We start from the raw sequence: 14,941 nt of genomic DNA on the forward strand, positions 1-14,941 counted from the left end.
GCACCAAAGCTGCACTCCAGTGCTTAGGAATGGAGTGTGACTTTGGCGCGACCTCCGGACTCTTAGGACCCATGCATCATTTAAATAGCATACCTCCAAAGAGACCCGAAGCAGCTTTATTTTGGCAGTCTGTAACAGGCCAGGATTTTGTTCTTGCTCATGTTTAGGGAGCACACATTGAAAAAAAAGCAGTTATAATTTGTCCCATTAATTTTGATGGGTCTTCTCTAAGCAGGGCTTTTGAATCACACCTGCAAACAACACTTTACAAATTACCTCTAACATGTAACAACAATGATACTAGCACCATCCTTTAAAAAAAGAAATGTAATAAGTGGTAATTGTACCAAGTGTTCATTGTAACAAGTAATACTGTTACCTTAAACTGTTACTTTTGGGAATCATTTTGGAGAATTTGAGATTATGTTTTTAAGTGCATTTCTAAAAAAAAAAGGTAAAGTTAGAAAAAAACCAACAAAAACATTTAGAGTAATGTGACAGCCACCAGTCCCATGAGACCAATTTTAACAAATTATTTTTTTAAACTAACAAGCATCAAGTTATTTTCTTAATCTGGCCCAATGAAATCTAGTTCAAACCTGGAATATTTGTTTCTAGAATTTTTAAGCAGCTGGCATTTCAGTGGAACAAAGGCAAACTTCATTTTCTATGCACTGTAAATGTAGCAGTAATTTATTTGCCACTGATCATAAATTGTAACAGAAAGGAAACAGCACATTATACAATTGCCAGATAAGAACCAGATGCATGCACATGGCAATGTCTATACATTTATTTAAAATATTTAATTTCTAGACTAATACCTATGCCTTCTTGTCATGGAATTTCCCCCCCCTTCAGATCCCCTAGTTTCCATGTGGTGTAATCTTATAGCTATGCTAGCAGTTACAAATTACTCTAGGTCTAGCTCTAGCAATCCCATGCATACTGACTAATGAGTAAGGCCAATTGAACTCAGTGGGATTTACTTCTGAGGAAACATGCATAGGATTGGGTTGCACATTACCCAAGGCAAAAATCTGAGTAATTAACCGTGTCATCCCTCCTTAGAAGAGATAGTAAACTGGTTTATTCCAGCTCATGTTATATAAACACATTACATGAACATCATTGAAACAACAAAATGTATTAATTTACTTTCAGTTTTGCACAATGAAGTCACAGCCCGGTAAAAAATTCATTATCTCCACAAAAGTTATCCAGATGTGCCATTTATTTAAAAAGTATATTGTCCAAATTTTCTTCTTAATTTGCAACACCATTCTGAACCATTTGAAGATATTCTTTGTACAGTTTTTCTTGAGCTTCATACAGTTTCTTTAATTTCTTCGTTTGACCTTTGCTGAGTTCTTTGCCTTCTGTATCATGGGTTGGAAATCCCTGTAAAACATCAATTCAGTGTCTTAAAACCATAGCATTCCGATCTTTTTGCCTGTTTGTGCTGTGTTGATACAACTGTATTATCCATTTTCATTAGTACTACACATTATCAACAGGAAAAGCAGAAAGCTGAGCTTTGCATTTGTCTATTCAAAACTAATCAACCACATATGTAGCCTTTCAAGTTCTGAGAACAAAAGAAAACAAAGAGGCAATAATAAAACCTACATCGAACTGGGAAATAACTGATAAAGAGTTTGAAGCCAGACTTTTATTTGCAAGTAATGGATCCTCTAGGTGGCTACATTCTTGCACACTATGGGTAGAAAAGAAAATTTAAAACTTTAATTTTTTTAACTTTTAAAAAAATACTAAACATCTGTCCTAATCTCCCTAAGGGCTTGGGGGCAATTTTGCCACATTTTTGTCCCATGGGATGTTTTAGACTCAAGAGAGTCTTTTCTTCTGACTGGGAAGTAAATCTCTCCTAGGCCTCAAAGGATCCAGAGAGACCTCAAAATAGGGCAGAACTGCCCCCTTTCCCTTAAAAATGGCCAGACTGGACTATTTTTAGCAAACAACAAGTACCATCACCCAACGTTTCCTTAAGACTGGGATTTAAGATGGATTACAAATTAAAATGATTACAGTAATAGTTGAAAGAACTATACAAACATTAACAACAACAACAACACTACCAGCTTTTCTCAGGATACCTAAATAATATATGCACATTGCTTTTACACAGAAATAAAATCCCGGTGATTCTTACATTCTCATCAAATTTGGAATATTTGTCATGTTCTGATTTAAACAGTTCTCTTGGCGAGATTTTCATTTTTGCCAGTTTTGCTATCTGTAATATAAAAATACATATTAAAAAGTATTATGGCAGAAATATATTAATACCATAGTGAAGAAATAAGACATTTTTCCAGCTGCTCAACTAGAACACATTGTGCCTTAGCCCAATTACTTCAAGATCATATCTGAAAACAAACTTTGGCCCACAGTTCAGAGATTTGAAAGTTACTTATAAAAAGTAATTGGCTACACAAATATTTCCAATGTACTTATTCACAAACTCCACAAAGGTTTAATTACTACTATAGCTACAGTGTTTAAAAAGTAGCTCCTTACTTTCTTATTTCTCAAAAAAAACTGACTTTTAGTTGCTTTTTGTAAAATGTCATAAATTCAAAAGCCACAAAATGCTGGCCTCCCACTCATCATCATCTCAACTCCTACACTAGAGTAGCACAAGATACATCACAAGCCAGCACTTAAGCCACATCATATTCTCGCTCCATTCTTTAATGTGGCTACTCCTTCGTAACCATAAATGTAATTAAATAGTTAATAGTTACACCACAAAAGAAACGAAATTAGTCTTTGGTTCTGGTAATAGCAAAAACCCTGATGATGCTGGTGGCATATGAAGACTTAAGAAGATTCTATTGCTCTGCCTTCATAAATATCAGAAACACAGTTCACATGTCATTTATGCTACCTGAAAAGATTATATTATGTTCTCTTCTAAAAAAATAAGATGGATAACAATCAGCACTCATACAGCCTGAGGAGAAAGCTTGAAATATGTTTTCTCTTGTATGACATCACTGCTACTTATATTGCCAAAACAGATGTTTTAGAACTATCTGGTTATTTACCTCCTGTTCTTGTTTCTTTCTTGCTGCTTCTTCCTTCTTCCTTCTTTTCTCTTCTTCAATCTATAGGAAAGAGTGAAGAGAACGATTACAGTTTGAAAATGATGTTACAATGCATAATATTAGTAAGGCACCCATAGCTATGTTTTACACTTCAGGTTTTTAAACCAAGCTGTTAGCACTATACAGTTCTATCCAGAATATGTCATTATTGAACTTACAACAGAATTAGAACATACGTCTTCATGTATGTGCCAATGCTAACTATAACGGAATACAAATGTTTTATTCATCCTAATGACACTGTAATAAACACACAACTTGAGCCAGGAGACACTACCATGTGTAAGAGATTCAAGTAATTTGAAAGCAAAGGGGATGGGAGAAAAATACATTTACTTTTACTGGATCAATTAACAAGATTGAGATGACATCTATAAATGAGTACCATTTTATATTATACTAGTTAATAAATGTTCCTCTACCCCACCCCAATTTGTAGATTACTACAGCTGAACACACTAAGAGGATTCATAGAATCGTAGAGTTGGAAGAGACCGCAAGGGCCATCGAGTCCAACCCCCTGCCATGCAGGAAATCTAAATCAAAACATCCCCAACAGATGGCCATCTAGCCTCTGTTTAAAGACCTCCAAGGAAGGAGACTCCACTACACCCCAAGGGAGTTTGTTCCACTGTCGAACAGCCCTCACTGTCAGGAAGTTCCTCCTAATGTTGAGGTGGAATCTCTTTTCCTGGAGCTTGCATCCATTGCTCCGGGTCCTGGTCTCTGGAGCAGCAGAAAACAAGCTTGCTCCCTCCTCAATATGACATCCCTTCAAATATTTAAACAGGGCTATCATATCACCTCTTAACCTTCTCTTCTCCAGGCTAAACATCCCCAGCTCCCTAAGTCGTTCCTCGTAGGGCATGGTTTCCAGACCGTTCACCATTTTAGTTGCCCTCCTTTGGACATGCTCCAGTTTCTCAATGTCCTTTTTGAATCGTGGTGCCCAGAACTGGACACAGTATTCCAGGTGGGGCCTGACCAAAGCAGAATAGAGTGGCACTATTACTTCCCTTGATCTAGACACTATACTTCTATTGATGCAACCTAAAATCGCATTGACCTTGTTAGCTGCCGCATCACACTGTTGACTCATGTTCAACTTATGGTCTACTTGGACTACCAGATCCCTTTCACACGTAGTTTCATTCAGCCAGGTGTCCCCCATCCTATATCTGTGCTTTTCATTTTTCCGCCCTAAGTGCAGTACCTTACATTTCTCCCTGTTGAAGTTCATTTTGTTACCTTTGGCCCAGTTTTCTAGTCTGTTAGGTCATTTTGAATCTTGATCCTCTGGGGTATTAGCTATTCCTCCTAATTTGGTGTCATCTGCAAATCTGATGAGTATGCCCCCAATTTTGTCCTCAAAGTCATTAATAAAGATGTTGAATAGCACTGGGCCCAGGACAGACCCCTGTGGGACCCCACTGGTCACTTCTCTCCAGAATGAAAAGGAGCCATTGTTGAGCACCCTTTGGGTTCGGCCGGTCAACCAATTCCAAATCCATGTACAGTTGCCTTGTCTAGCCCACATTTTACAAGCTTGTTTGCAAGAATATCATGGGGAACTTTGTCAAAGGCCTTACTGAAATCAAGATATACTATAGCCACAGCATTCCCTTAATCTAACAAGCGACTAATTTTATCAAAAAAAGAGATCAGGTTTGTCTGGCATGACTGCTTTCTCTGAAACCCGTGTTCATTTTTTGTGATTATGGCATTGCTTTCTAGATGTTCACAGACTCTCTGTTTAATGATCTGCTCCAGAATCTTTCCTGGTATTGATGTCAGACTAACTGGACAATAATTGTTTGGATCCTCTTTCCCCCCCCCCCCTTTTTTTTTGAAGATGGGGACGTTTGCCCTCCTCCAGGCTGCTGGGACTTCTCCTGTTCTCCAGGAGTTCTCAAAGATTATTGCCAATGTCTCCGATATTACATTTGCTAGTTCTTTTAATACCCTTGGATGTAGTTCATCTGGTCCTGGAGACTTATATTCATTTAGGTTAAACAGGTATTCCTTGGCCTTTTTAGTCACCAACACGCTTGTACAAAGTGCGGGATGAGTCCTTCCTGAATCTTCGTTCGCGAAGCAAAGCCAGAGAGAGACTATTGTAGCCAGTGATTTTCAAAAGAAAACACACACTTATTCTGTGCTGAAATTCCTCCTTTCTGTCCTCTGCTCCATTACCCTCAGGTTGAGCACCGTTTGCTTTTTCTGAGAAGACTGTAGCAAAAACGGTGTTGAGTAATTCTGCCTTTTCTCTGTCCCCTTAGCATTTTGCCATCTTCTGCACGCAGTGGCCCTACCGTTTCCTCCTCCTTCCTTTAGCTGCGGACATATCCAAAAAAGCCCTTTTTGTTGTTCTTAACCTCTCTAGCAAGCCTGAGTTCATTCTGTGCTTTGGCTTTTCTGACTTTATCCCTACACAGGCTCACTATTTGTTTGAATTCCTCTTTGGTGATTTCCCCATTTTTCCATTTCTTATACATGTCCCATTTAAAACTTAGCTCAGTTGAAAGTTCCTTAGTCATCCATCCTGGTTTCTTGAGACATCTCCCATTTTTCTTTCTCACTGGAAATGTTTGAAATTGTGCCTTCAGTATCTCTCTTTTGAGAAACTCCCATCCGTCCTGAACTCCCTTTCCTTTTAGTATTTCTGACCACGGGATCACCCTCAATACTTCTCTAAGTTTACTGAAATCTGCTCTCCTAAAGTCTAGAATGTGTGTCTGACTATGCCTGGCTTCTCCTTTCCACTGTATAACAAACTCCAGGAAAACACAGTCACTTCCACTTAATGATCCCACCACTTGCACCCCATTAACCAAGTCATCCTTGTTGGTTAGGATCAGGTTTAAAATAGCTGACCCCCTTGTTGCCTCTTCCATCTTTTGGACAATGAAATTGTCTTTGAGGCAAGTGAGGAATTTGCTAGACCTTCAGGATTTTGCGGAGTTTGAATTGCAGCAAATATCAGGATAGCTGAAGTCACCCATCACTACTACACCTCTCCTTTCTGAGTGTGTAGTCATCTGTTCTAGAAAGGCATAATCCAATTCCTCAGTCTGACTTGGTGGTCTGTAGTAGACTCCCACCATAACATCCCTGTTGTTTCCCTGCCCTTTAATTTTTATCCAGATGCTCTCCACCTGGCTTCCAGGATTGATGTGCTGGATCTCTTCACTGGTGTCAATGTCCCTGACATATAGTGCTATTCCTCCTCCTTTCCTGTTTGGCCTATTTCTCTTGAAAGTTATACCCCTCTATTTCTACATTCCAATCGTGAGACTCATCCCACCAGGTTTCAGTGAGGCCTATTATATCATATTTGCTTTGTTGTGCTAGGAGTTGAAGTTCATCTTGCTTATTTCCCATGCTCTGTGCATTAGTATAGAGACATCTAAGACCATGTGTTCCCTTTACTTGCTGCCTGTGCAAGTTCTTTTGCCTCCCACTTTTGGGTCCTTGCACTGTTTGCCTTGTTCCCTCTGTGTCAGTTTGACTATTTTCTCCAGCCCTTTTGCCTTCCAGAATACTGTCTCCCTCCCCCACATAACTCAGTTTAAAGCCCTCCTGATCAAATTCTTGAGACTACTGTATTGGCAAAAACGTGTCTGCCAACTGGCGTGAGATGCAACCCATCCCTTGCCAGAAGTCCCTCCTCATGGAACTGCAGCCCATGGTCCAAGAATCCAAACTGTTCTTGGCGGCACCATCTATGGAGCCAGTTATTTACATCCGCTATTTTCTTTTCCCTTCCTGGACCATGCCCTTAAACTGGGAGAAGAGATGACAACCTGTGCATCCATCTCTTTCAACTTCCTACCCAAAGCCTCATAATCCCTTATGATATTCTGAAGGCTGTGCCTTGCAGTATCATTGGTTCTCACATGAACCAAAAGAAAGGGATAATGTTCAGTAGGCTTGACAAGTCTTGTCAGCCTCTCGGATCTTTGCCCCAGGGAGACAGCACACCTACAGTCCCCACCCACATTTTACTAATGTGAAAAAAAAATGCATTGTCCTTCCAAAAGGAAAAGAAGAGGATGATTATATTGACTATGTAGAATCATCTTTCATAATCCAATAACATGTTGGCCATAAGATCCAACAGGACTTTGTCTAGGGTAGGGCCTGGTAATCAAAATTCCCTGGTGAAGGCTGCACTTATTGGATGCCATGGAACACTTGGCAATATTTCTGTTCCTTAACCCATCCATATCTGCTGGACCCAGCTGATCCACTAATATAGAAGAAGAGGCATGTAGAACCTTTTTCTTTTCTTCTCGTTCTTTTAGCAAAGTGTTTCTGTCCACCAGCTTAACCACAGTTGGGAGGCCTAGAAGGGGGGAAAAAGAGCAATTAAAATGGTGTATATGCTTTAATGTGTTACTATTTTTATTAATTTAGCCCAACACTATATGTAACCAAAAGCAAAGCTTGGAAAAGTTACTTTTTAAGGCAGTAATTCCCTAAATGTCCCTGTTCAATGGGGATTCTAGGAGCTGTAGTTCAAAAAAAGTAAATTTTTCAAGCTCTAAACTGGGTAATTTGATTCTGAGTAATCCTACTATTGGCAATCTAGGCCTGTGCTGAACTGAGGTCATGACCAACCTCTCCCCCTTAAAAACAGCCCCTTTGCTGGAGCGATCTGATTTTCATACCCAAGAAGACTACTAAAGATAATTAGTAAGAAATCAAGGTTCTTGCAAGAATATTATCTCAAACTGAACCAGAATGGCAAGAACATCTTGTTCTTCCACCCATCGTTATCCCATTACTGTCTTTTTAAATGCCACAAAAAAGTTACAAATACTATTCAAAGCAGTATAGATTATGATAACAACATTTGTAATTCAAATATTCTGATTCTAGGCAGGTGCACTGATCTTATTCCTTTCTGGATGAACTCCATTTACATTCATAGAATCGTAGAGTTGGAAGAAACCACAAGGGCCATCCAGTCCAACCCCCTTCTATGCTGGAAATCTCAATCAAAGCATCCCTGACAGACGGCCATCCAGCCTCTGCTTAAAGACTTCCAAAGAAGGGGACTCCACCACACTCTGAGGGAGTGTGTTCCACTGTCCAACAGCCCTTACTGTCAAGAAGTTCCTCCTAATGTTGAGCTGGAATCTCTTTTCCTGTAGCTTGCATCCATTGTTCCGTATCCTGTTCTCTGGAGCAGCAGAAAACAAGCTTGCTCCCTCCTCAATATGACATCCCTTCAAATATTTAAACAGGGCTATCATATCACCTCTTAACCTTCTTTTCTCCAAGGCTAAACATCCCCAGATCCCTAAGGCGTTCCTCATAGGACACGGTTTCCAGATCCGTCACCATTTTATTGACCTCCTTTGGACACGCTCCAATTTCTCAATGTCCTTTTTGAATTGTGGTGCCCAGAACTGGACACAATATTCCAGGTGGGGCCTGACCAAAGCAGAGTACAGTGGCACTATTACTTCTCTTGATCTAGACACTATATTTTATTGATGCAGCCTAAAATTGCATTGGCCTTTTTAGCTGCCGCATCACACTGTTGACTTATGTTATATTTGTGGTCTACTTGGACTCCTAGATCCCTTTCACATGTAGTCTCGTTCAGCCAGGTGTCCCCCATCCTGTATCTGTGCATTTTATTAATTTCTTCCTCCCCCTTCCTACTATCTAATCTCAACATTGGTGCAGCAATCCTAGGAGATAAGTGTCATTGTATTTAATGTGGCTTGATTCTGAGTAGATATGGATAGGATTGCACAGTTAATTCACTGAATCATCCAGATCTACATGTGATTGTTTGAAAAAGGAAATAAACTGGTACAGGAGATTTGTCAACCTGAGTTTCAAAGGAGTTCTGTAAGGTCAGGCTTCCAAGACCAGGTTCCTGTGAACTACTGACTCTTCATGACAGAGGTGGAAGTACACTAGCCCAAATTGTTTCATTCTTTTAAAAATAGTAATGTAAATATCAGATAAATAACATACAGATTAATACAGATTGCCTTCTTATGTATACAATTTTAGTGTCTTAAAACATATCTAAATGTGTGTGAGATACATGCACATGCTGGAAAGTCCTCAGCTAAGTGTATTGGTTAACCAATTACCATCTTACTATGCTGCGTAGAACTATATTTACTTTTCTAAGACAGCTTCAGGCTGGTCTTGGTAAAAGACAGGACATATATAAATGAATAAAAGTATTATATTAAATTAGAGGAAGGAAAGGCAGGGTGTGATCATTTCCTGAAAAGGCACTCTTGTACAGAGGACACAAGTCAAGCTTTGGCAGGGACTAGGTAGGATATGGGTGTAAGATGGCCTGACACAGAAGAGGACTAGGCACCTTTAATAGTTGGGAAGAAGAAGGAATTTCAGCAGGTATAGCTTGCAAGGTGAATTACTATATCAAGTCAAAATCTTCTCTTTGAAAAAGGACTCAGAGCCCGCAGCAACAAAGTAAGCAATCTATAAATTTGGCCCTCAATATCTAAAGTCTTGCCATCCAGGAAGTCAAACATCTGCAACCGGCAAGCCCCTGTTGTCCCCAGTGGCGGTACGTGCATGCGCTGCCACTGAAGTCCTGTTGCTCCTAATGGTGGCCTGGCTATGTGGATGTGCCACCATTGGGGACAATGGAACTTGAGCATCTGTGGATTTTGGCAACCATGAGGGGGTGGTGGTGGTGGTCCAGAACGCAGATACCGAGGGCTGACTGTATTACTTTCTTGGGTCACAATGCTACACACAGTTATGGGCATGCAAATTCCACAGGCACTATGCAATTCTGTGTGGGAACACAGCTTTGATTAAGGCAACATCTTAGTAGGGCAACCTGCAAAAATCCCGTGCAGAAACGGGATTTGAAAACCAGAAAAAACAGCAAAAGCGGGTAGTTTTTCACACACAGTGATGTTAATGTGACAGTAACCCAAACAGAAATTACACAAAACCCACCCCTTTTTACTTTTGGCATATTCTGAAAGTAAAAAGGAGCAGCTAATTCTCATTAACACTAACGTCATCAGAAAAACAACCCCCTTTTGCGGGTTTTTTCTACTTTCTGCTCAGGTTAATCCCAATTGTCATCTGAAAAACTATCCACATTTGCTAGTTTTTTATTCCAGTTTACATCCAGTTTCTACATGGGATCGATCCCAGCCAAATAATAAACTGGTGTGTGTGTGCTCATTAACAAACTTGGCTATTTGTCACATACTAAACTGGCATCAAGACTGGTTAGCTATCAAGCATCCTTAAATCTTATCCATTCCAATAGAAGAAAAAAATGGTGGGGCATGGAAGAGCCAAACTGTGGTAGGATTCTGTCCATCATTAAAATAAACATCACACAGATGAAAATAAAGGCAAAATCTACTTCAGCATCATCTGGTGGATAATCCTAAAGAGAAGGAGTGTGAATATTCTGAAAGCCAATAGTTTTGGTTAGTCTTTCGTGGATTACTATGTCCCATCACTAGCCTAACCTACTGATCAGTATTCCACCCCATGTCTATTCTACTGATCAGTAAGAAAATCCTACTGATCTGACAGAGTCTTACTGGTTTCAACATAAGGCTACAGTGCTTAGCACACTGAAATGTTCAAGGTGCTTGACAGAATTCTTTTCACAGTCACATCATGAAGCACATCATTAGTGTTCGTATTTATGAAGAGGAAAGAGAAGGCAGCAAATTCCACTTTGGCCAAACTAAGCCTATTTTCCTGGATCACATATTAAATTTAAACCTCAATTACCTTCATGGTCTTCAAACCGAACTCCATGTTCAGGAAGGACGTCATCTCGAAGAGAATCACAAAGCTGCAAAACCTCAAACACTACAAATATATATAAAAAAAAAAAAGAAGAAGAAGAAGAAGAAGAAGAAGAGAAACAGCTAACATTAGATTTGAAACATTTCACATTCCTTTCATTAGTCCCCTAAGGGTTATGTTAGAAGTGAAAACCTCTTTTAATACTCCATGGGGTAAAGGGGTTGCAATCTCCCTCCTAGAGGAAAGCTCACTAGCTAGATGAAAGCTAAGGATCTTGCCATTTGAAAATCTTATTTTAAAAGAGAATGCCATGACTGTCTTCCCACTTCTAAGAAGGTACGGCTAATCAGAAAGGTGAAAAAAGACTTGATATGAAAATTTACTTCACTGCTATCTATACTGGCCAGGATCCCATGTTGTTCAGTCTGCAGTACCAGGACAAGCTTCGAAACCTTTGAGAGGCTGATTCTTCAAAAAAAAAAAAAAAAAAAAAAAAAAAAAAAAAAAAGTTTGGGGGGAGGGAGGGGACTAGAAAATTTTGCAGGCTAGTTTCTACTATCCCACTAAATGTCTGACACTAAGATGCCATTGGATTTAGACCACTGTGTTTGAAACAAAAATAAACACATGATCAAATCAGGAGCTAACATAGATTGGATCAGTTCTTATAGCCCAGCACTACATTTTCCAACTGGCAGGAGTTCTCTCAAATCTCTTGCTAAATCCTGCAATCCAAGATCCTGAACTGAAGTGGCAAAGAATCAAACCTAGTAACCTATCAGAGTTTTACTAACCTCTTTGAACCACTACTCCACAAATCACCATTGGCCATGCTGGCTAGACATTTCTGCTAGATGTAGTCCCAAAAAATTAACATTTCCAAGCTCTGGAGCCTACACATAGAATCACAGAGTTGGAAGAGACCACAAGGGCCATCCAGTCCAACCCCCTGCCATGCAGGAAATCTCAATCAAAGCATCCCCGACAGATGGCCATCCAGCCTCTGCTTAAAGACCTCCAAAGAAGGAAACTCCACTACACTCCGAGGGAGTTTGTTCCACTGTCGAACAGCCCTCACTGTGAGGAAGTTCCTCCTAATGTTGAGGTGGAATCTCTTTTCCTGGAGCTTGCATCCATTGCTCCAGGTCCTAGTCTCTGGAGCAGCAGAAAACAAGCTTGCTCCCTCCTCAATATGACATCCCTTCAAATATTTAAACAAGGCTATCATATCACCTCTTAACCTTCTTTTCTCCAGGCTAAACATTCCCAGCTCCCTAAGGTGTTCCTCATAGGACATGGTTTCCAGACCCGTCACCATTTTAGTCGCCCTCCTTTGGACACACTCGTTTCTCCACATCCTTTTTGAATTGTGGTGCCCAGAACTGAACACAGTATTCCAGGTGGGACCTGACCAAAGCAGAATATAGTGTCACTATTACTTCCCTTGATCTAGACACTATACTTAGAATCATAGAATCGTAGAGTTGGAAGAGACCACAAGGGCCATCCAGTCCAACCCCCTGCCATGCAGGAAATCTCAACCAAAGCACAGCTGCCACATCACACTGTTGTCTCATGTTCAACTTGTGGTCTACTTGGACTTTTAGATCCCTTTCACATGTAGCTTCATTCAGCCAGGTGTCCCCCATCCTATATCTGTGCATTTCACTTTTCCGCCCTAAGTGCAGTACCTTACATTTCTCCCTGTTGAAGTTCATTTTGTTAGCTTTGGCCCAGTTTTCTAGTCTGTTCAGGTCATTTTGAATCTTCATCCTGTCCTCTGGGGTATTAGCTATTCCTCCTAATTTGGTGTCATCTGCAAATTTGATGAGTATGCCCCCAATTTTGTCCTCAAAGTCATTAATAAAGATGTTGATTAGCACTGGGCCCAGGACAGACCCCTGTGGGACCCCACTGGTCACTTCTCTCTAGGATGAAAAGGAGCCATTGTTGAGCACCCTTTGGGTTCGGCCGGTCAACCAATTCCAAATCCATGTAACAGTTACCTTGTCTAGCTCACATTTTACAAGCTTGTTTGCAAGAATGTCATGAGAAACCTTGTCAAAGGCCTTACTGAAATCAAGATATACTATATCCACAGCATTTCCTTCATCTACCAAGCTGGTAATTTTATCAAAGAGAGAGATCAGATTTGTCTGGCATGACTTGTTTCTCTGAAACTCATGTTGACTTTTTGTGATTATGGAATCGCCATCTAGATGTTCACAGACTCTCTGTTTAATGATCTGCTCTAAAATCTTTCCTGGTATTGATGTCAGACTAACTGGACGATAATTGTTGGGATCCTCTTTTTTTCACTTTTTGAAGATGGGGACGTTTGCCCTCCTCCAGTCTGCTGGCACTTCTGTTCTCCAGGAATTTTCAAAGATTATTGCCAATGGTTCCGATAATACATTTGCCAGTTCTTATAATACCCTTAAATTAATTTAGATTAACAAGATATTCCTGTACTATCTCTTTCTGTCCTCTGCTCCATTATCCTCAGGTTGAGCACCCTGTTCCTTTTCTGAGAAGACTGAGGAAAAGAAGGTGTTGAGTAATTCTTCCTTTTCTCTGTCCCCTGTTAACATTTTTCCATCTTGTGCACGCAGTGGCCCTACCGTTTCCTTCTTCTTCCTTTTGCTGCGGACATGTCCAAAAAAGCCCTTTTTGTTGTTTTTAACCTCTCTAACGCACTCCTAGGAAGGAATTTTCTGCAGTAGGTTTGTAGAGATGCCTTCCTGAGTTATAAATAATCACCAGTCTATAACTATGAATAATTAAACCTTAGCAGCAAATTCTTCTGGGAAGAGAAGAATGAGACAGGCGTCCAGAAAAACATTAGAGAGCTACTATTGGAGGCAATTTATTTGCTCATAAACTTTGGAAGTTACTTTTTGGATTACAGTCCCCACTAAACTGGCTGTGCTAGCTGGGAAATTCTGCAAGTTGTAGCCCCCCCAAATGTAATTTTTCCAAATAGTGCTTTTGGAAGAGTTAATAATATGGTTTCATGAAATACTTCAAGACAGGTGTGTGACAACAGTGTGTTTTCTCAGGGACAGAAGCTTTCAGCAATAATGGCAACAATCCAAACAAGAGCATGTGCCAAAGAAAAAGCTATGCTTTTCTTATCTTTTTCAGTATAGTATCCATTTCTCCCACAGCACTGCCAGATACTGTTGAAGAAGGAGGATTTTCCACCCTCAAAATATGTAGGCACGTTATTCCAAAAGAGGGAAAAGACCTGACCCAAGTGATAAACTATAGACCTATATCACTTTTAAATAACGACTACAAGATCTTTGCGAGTATCTTAGCAGAAAGGCTGAAAAAAAATATCACTTCAGTCATTCATAAAGATCAAAGAGGTTTTGTACCAAAAAGATACATTAGAGACAATACTAGGCACTATTTAAATTTAGTTGACTATCATGAAGTGTATATTAATAAGAAATTTGCAGCCTTCTTTTTTGATTTAGAGAAGGCTTTTGATAATGTTTCATGGTCTCTGCTAAAATGTGTAATGGGAAAGTTTGATTTAGGGGACAACTATATGAGATGGGTTGGAGCAATATACCAAGATCAAGGAGCAAGGTTATGGATAAATGGAGAAAGAACTGAGGTTCTGCGCATAACAAAGGGTACAAGGCAAGGGTGTCCTCTTTCCCCCCTTCTCTTCTTGTTGGTGTTTGAGGCTTTGCTGCAAACCTTAAGAAGAAATACAAATATTAAAGGGGTCCAAGTTCAAAGAAAAGAATATAAGCTGAAGGCTTTTGCTGATGATCTTATGGTGACTTTAAGTGATCCTTTAAATGATTCTTTGGAATTGATGAGGGAACTTAAGAAATTTGAATTGATATCTGGTTTAAAAATTAATAAGAACAAAACGGCAATTATAGTGAAAAATATGACAGCAAACGAGTCTCAAAAACTGGAAATAATTACTGGGATAAAAGTGCATAAAAAAATCAAATATTTAGGAATTTGGATCACAAATAAAAATTCAGAATTATTCGCTAATA

At 39.7% G+C, this 14,941-nt stretch overlaps 1 protein-coding gene across 5 annotated transcripts in view; it reads right to left on the reverse strand.

Annotated features, from left to right (window-relative positions):
• Nucleotides 1-327: 327 nt before the first annotated feature.
• Nucleotides 328-14,941, reverse strand: part of CARS1 (cysteinyl-tRNA synthetase 1) — a 73,329-nt gene continuing 58,715 nt past the window's right edge. For all 5 annotated transcript variants that reach the window (XM_089521012.1, XM_089521015.1, XM_089521011.1 and 2 more), the window contains 5 exons: nucleotides 10,899-10,979; nucleotides 7,409-7,476; nucleotides 3,072-3,131; nucleotides 2,174-2,257; nucleotides 328-1,401 (listed from right to left, as the gene is read on the reverse strand). In XM_089521012.1, the coding sequence (XP_089377138.1) occupies nucleotides 1,267-1,401; nucleotides 2,174-2,257; nucleotides 3,072-3,131; nucleotides 7,409-7,476; nucleotides 10,899-10,979 (428 nt within the window). In that variant the 3' untranslated portion in view covers nucleotides 328-1,266. The remainder of the gene's footprint in view (nucleotides 1,402-2,173; nucleotides 2,258-3,071; nucleotides 3,132-7,408; nucleotides 7,477-10,898; nucleotides 10,980-14,941) is intronic.

Source organism: Sceloporus occidentalis, unplaced genomic scaffold, assembly GCF_023333645.1.
Source record: "Sceloporus occidentalis isolate IW3139 unplaced genomic scaffold, rSceOcc1.0.p SCAF_4, whole genome shotgun sequence".
Taxonomy (NCBI): domain Eukaryota; kingdom Metazoa; phylum Chordata; class Lepidosauria; order Squamata; family Phrynosomatidae; genus Sceloporus; species Sceloporus occidentalis.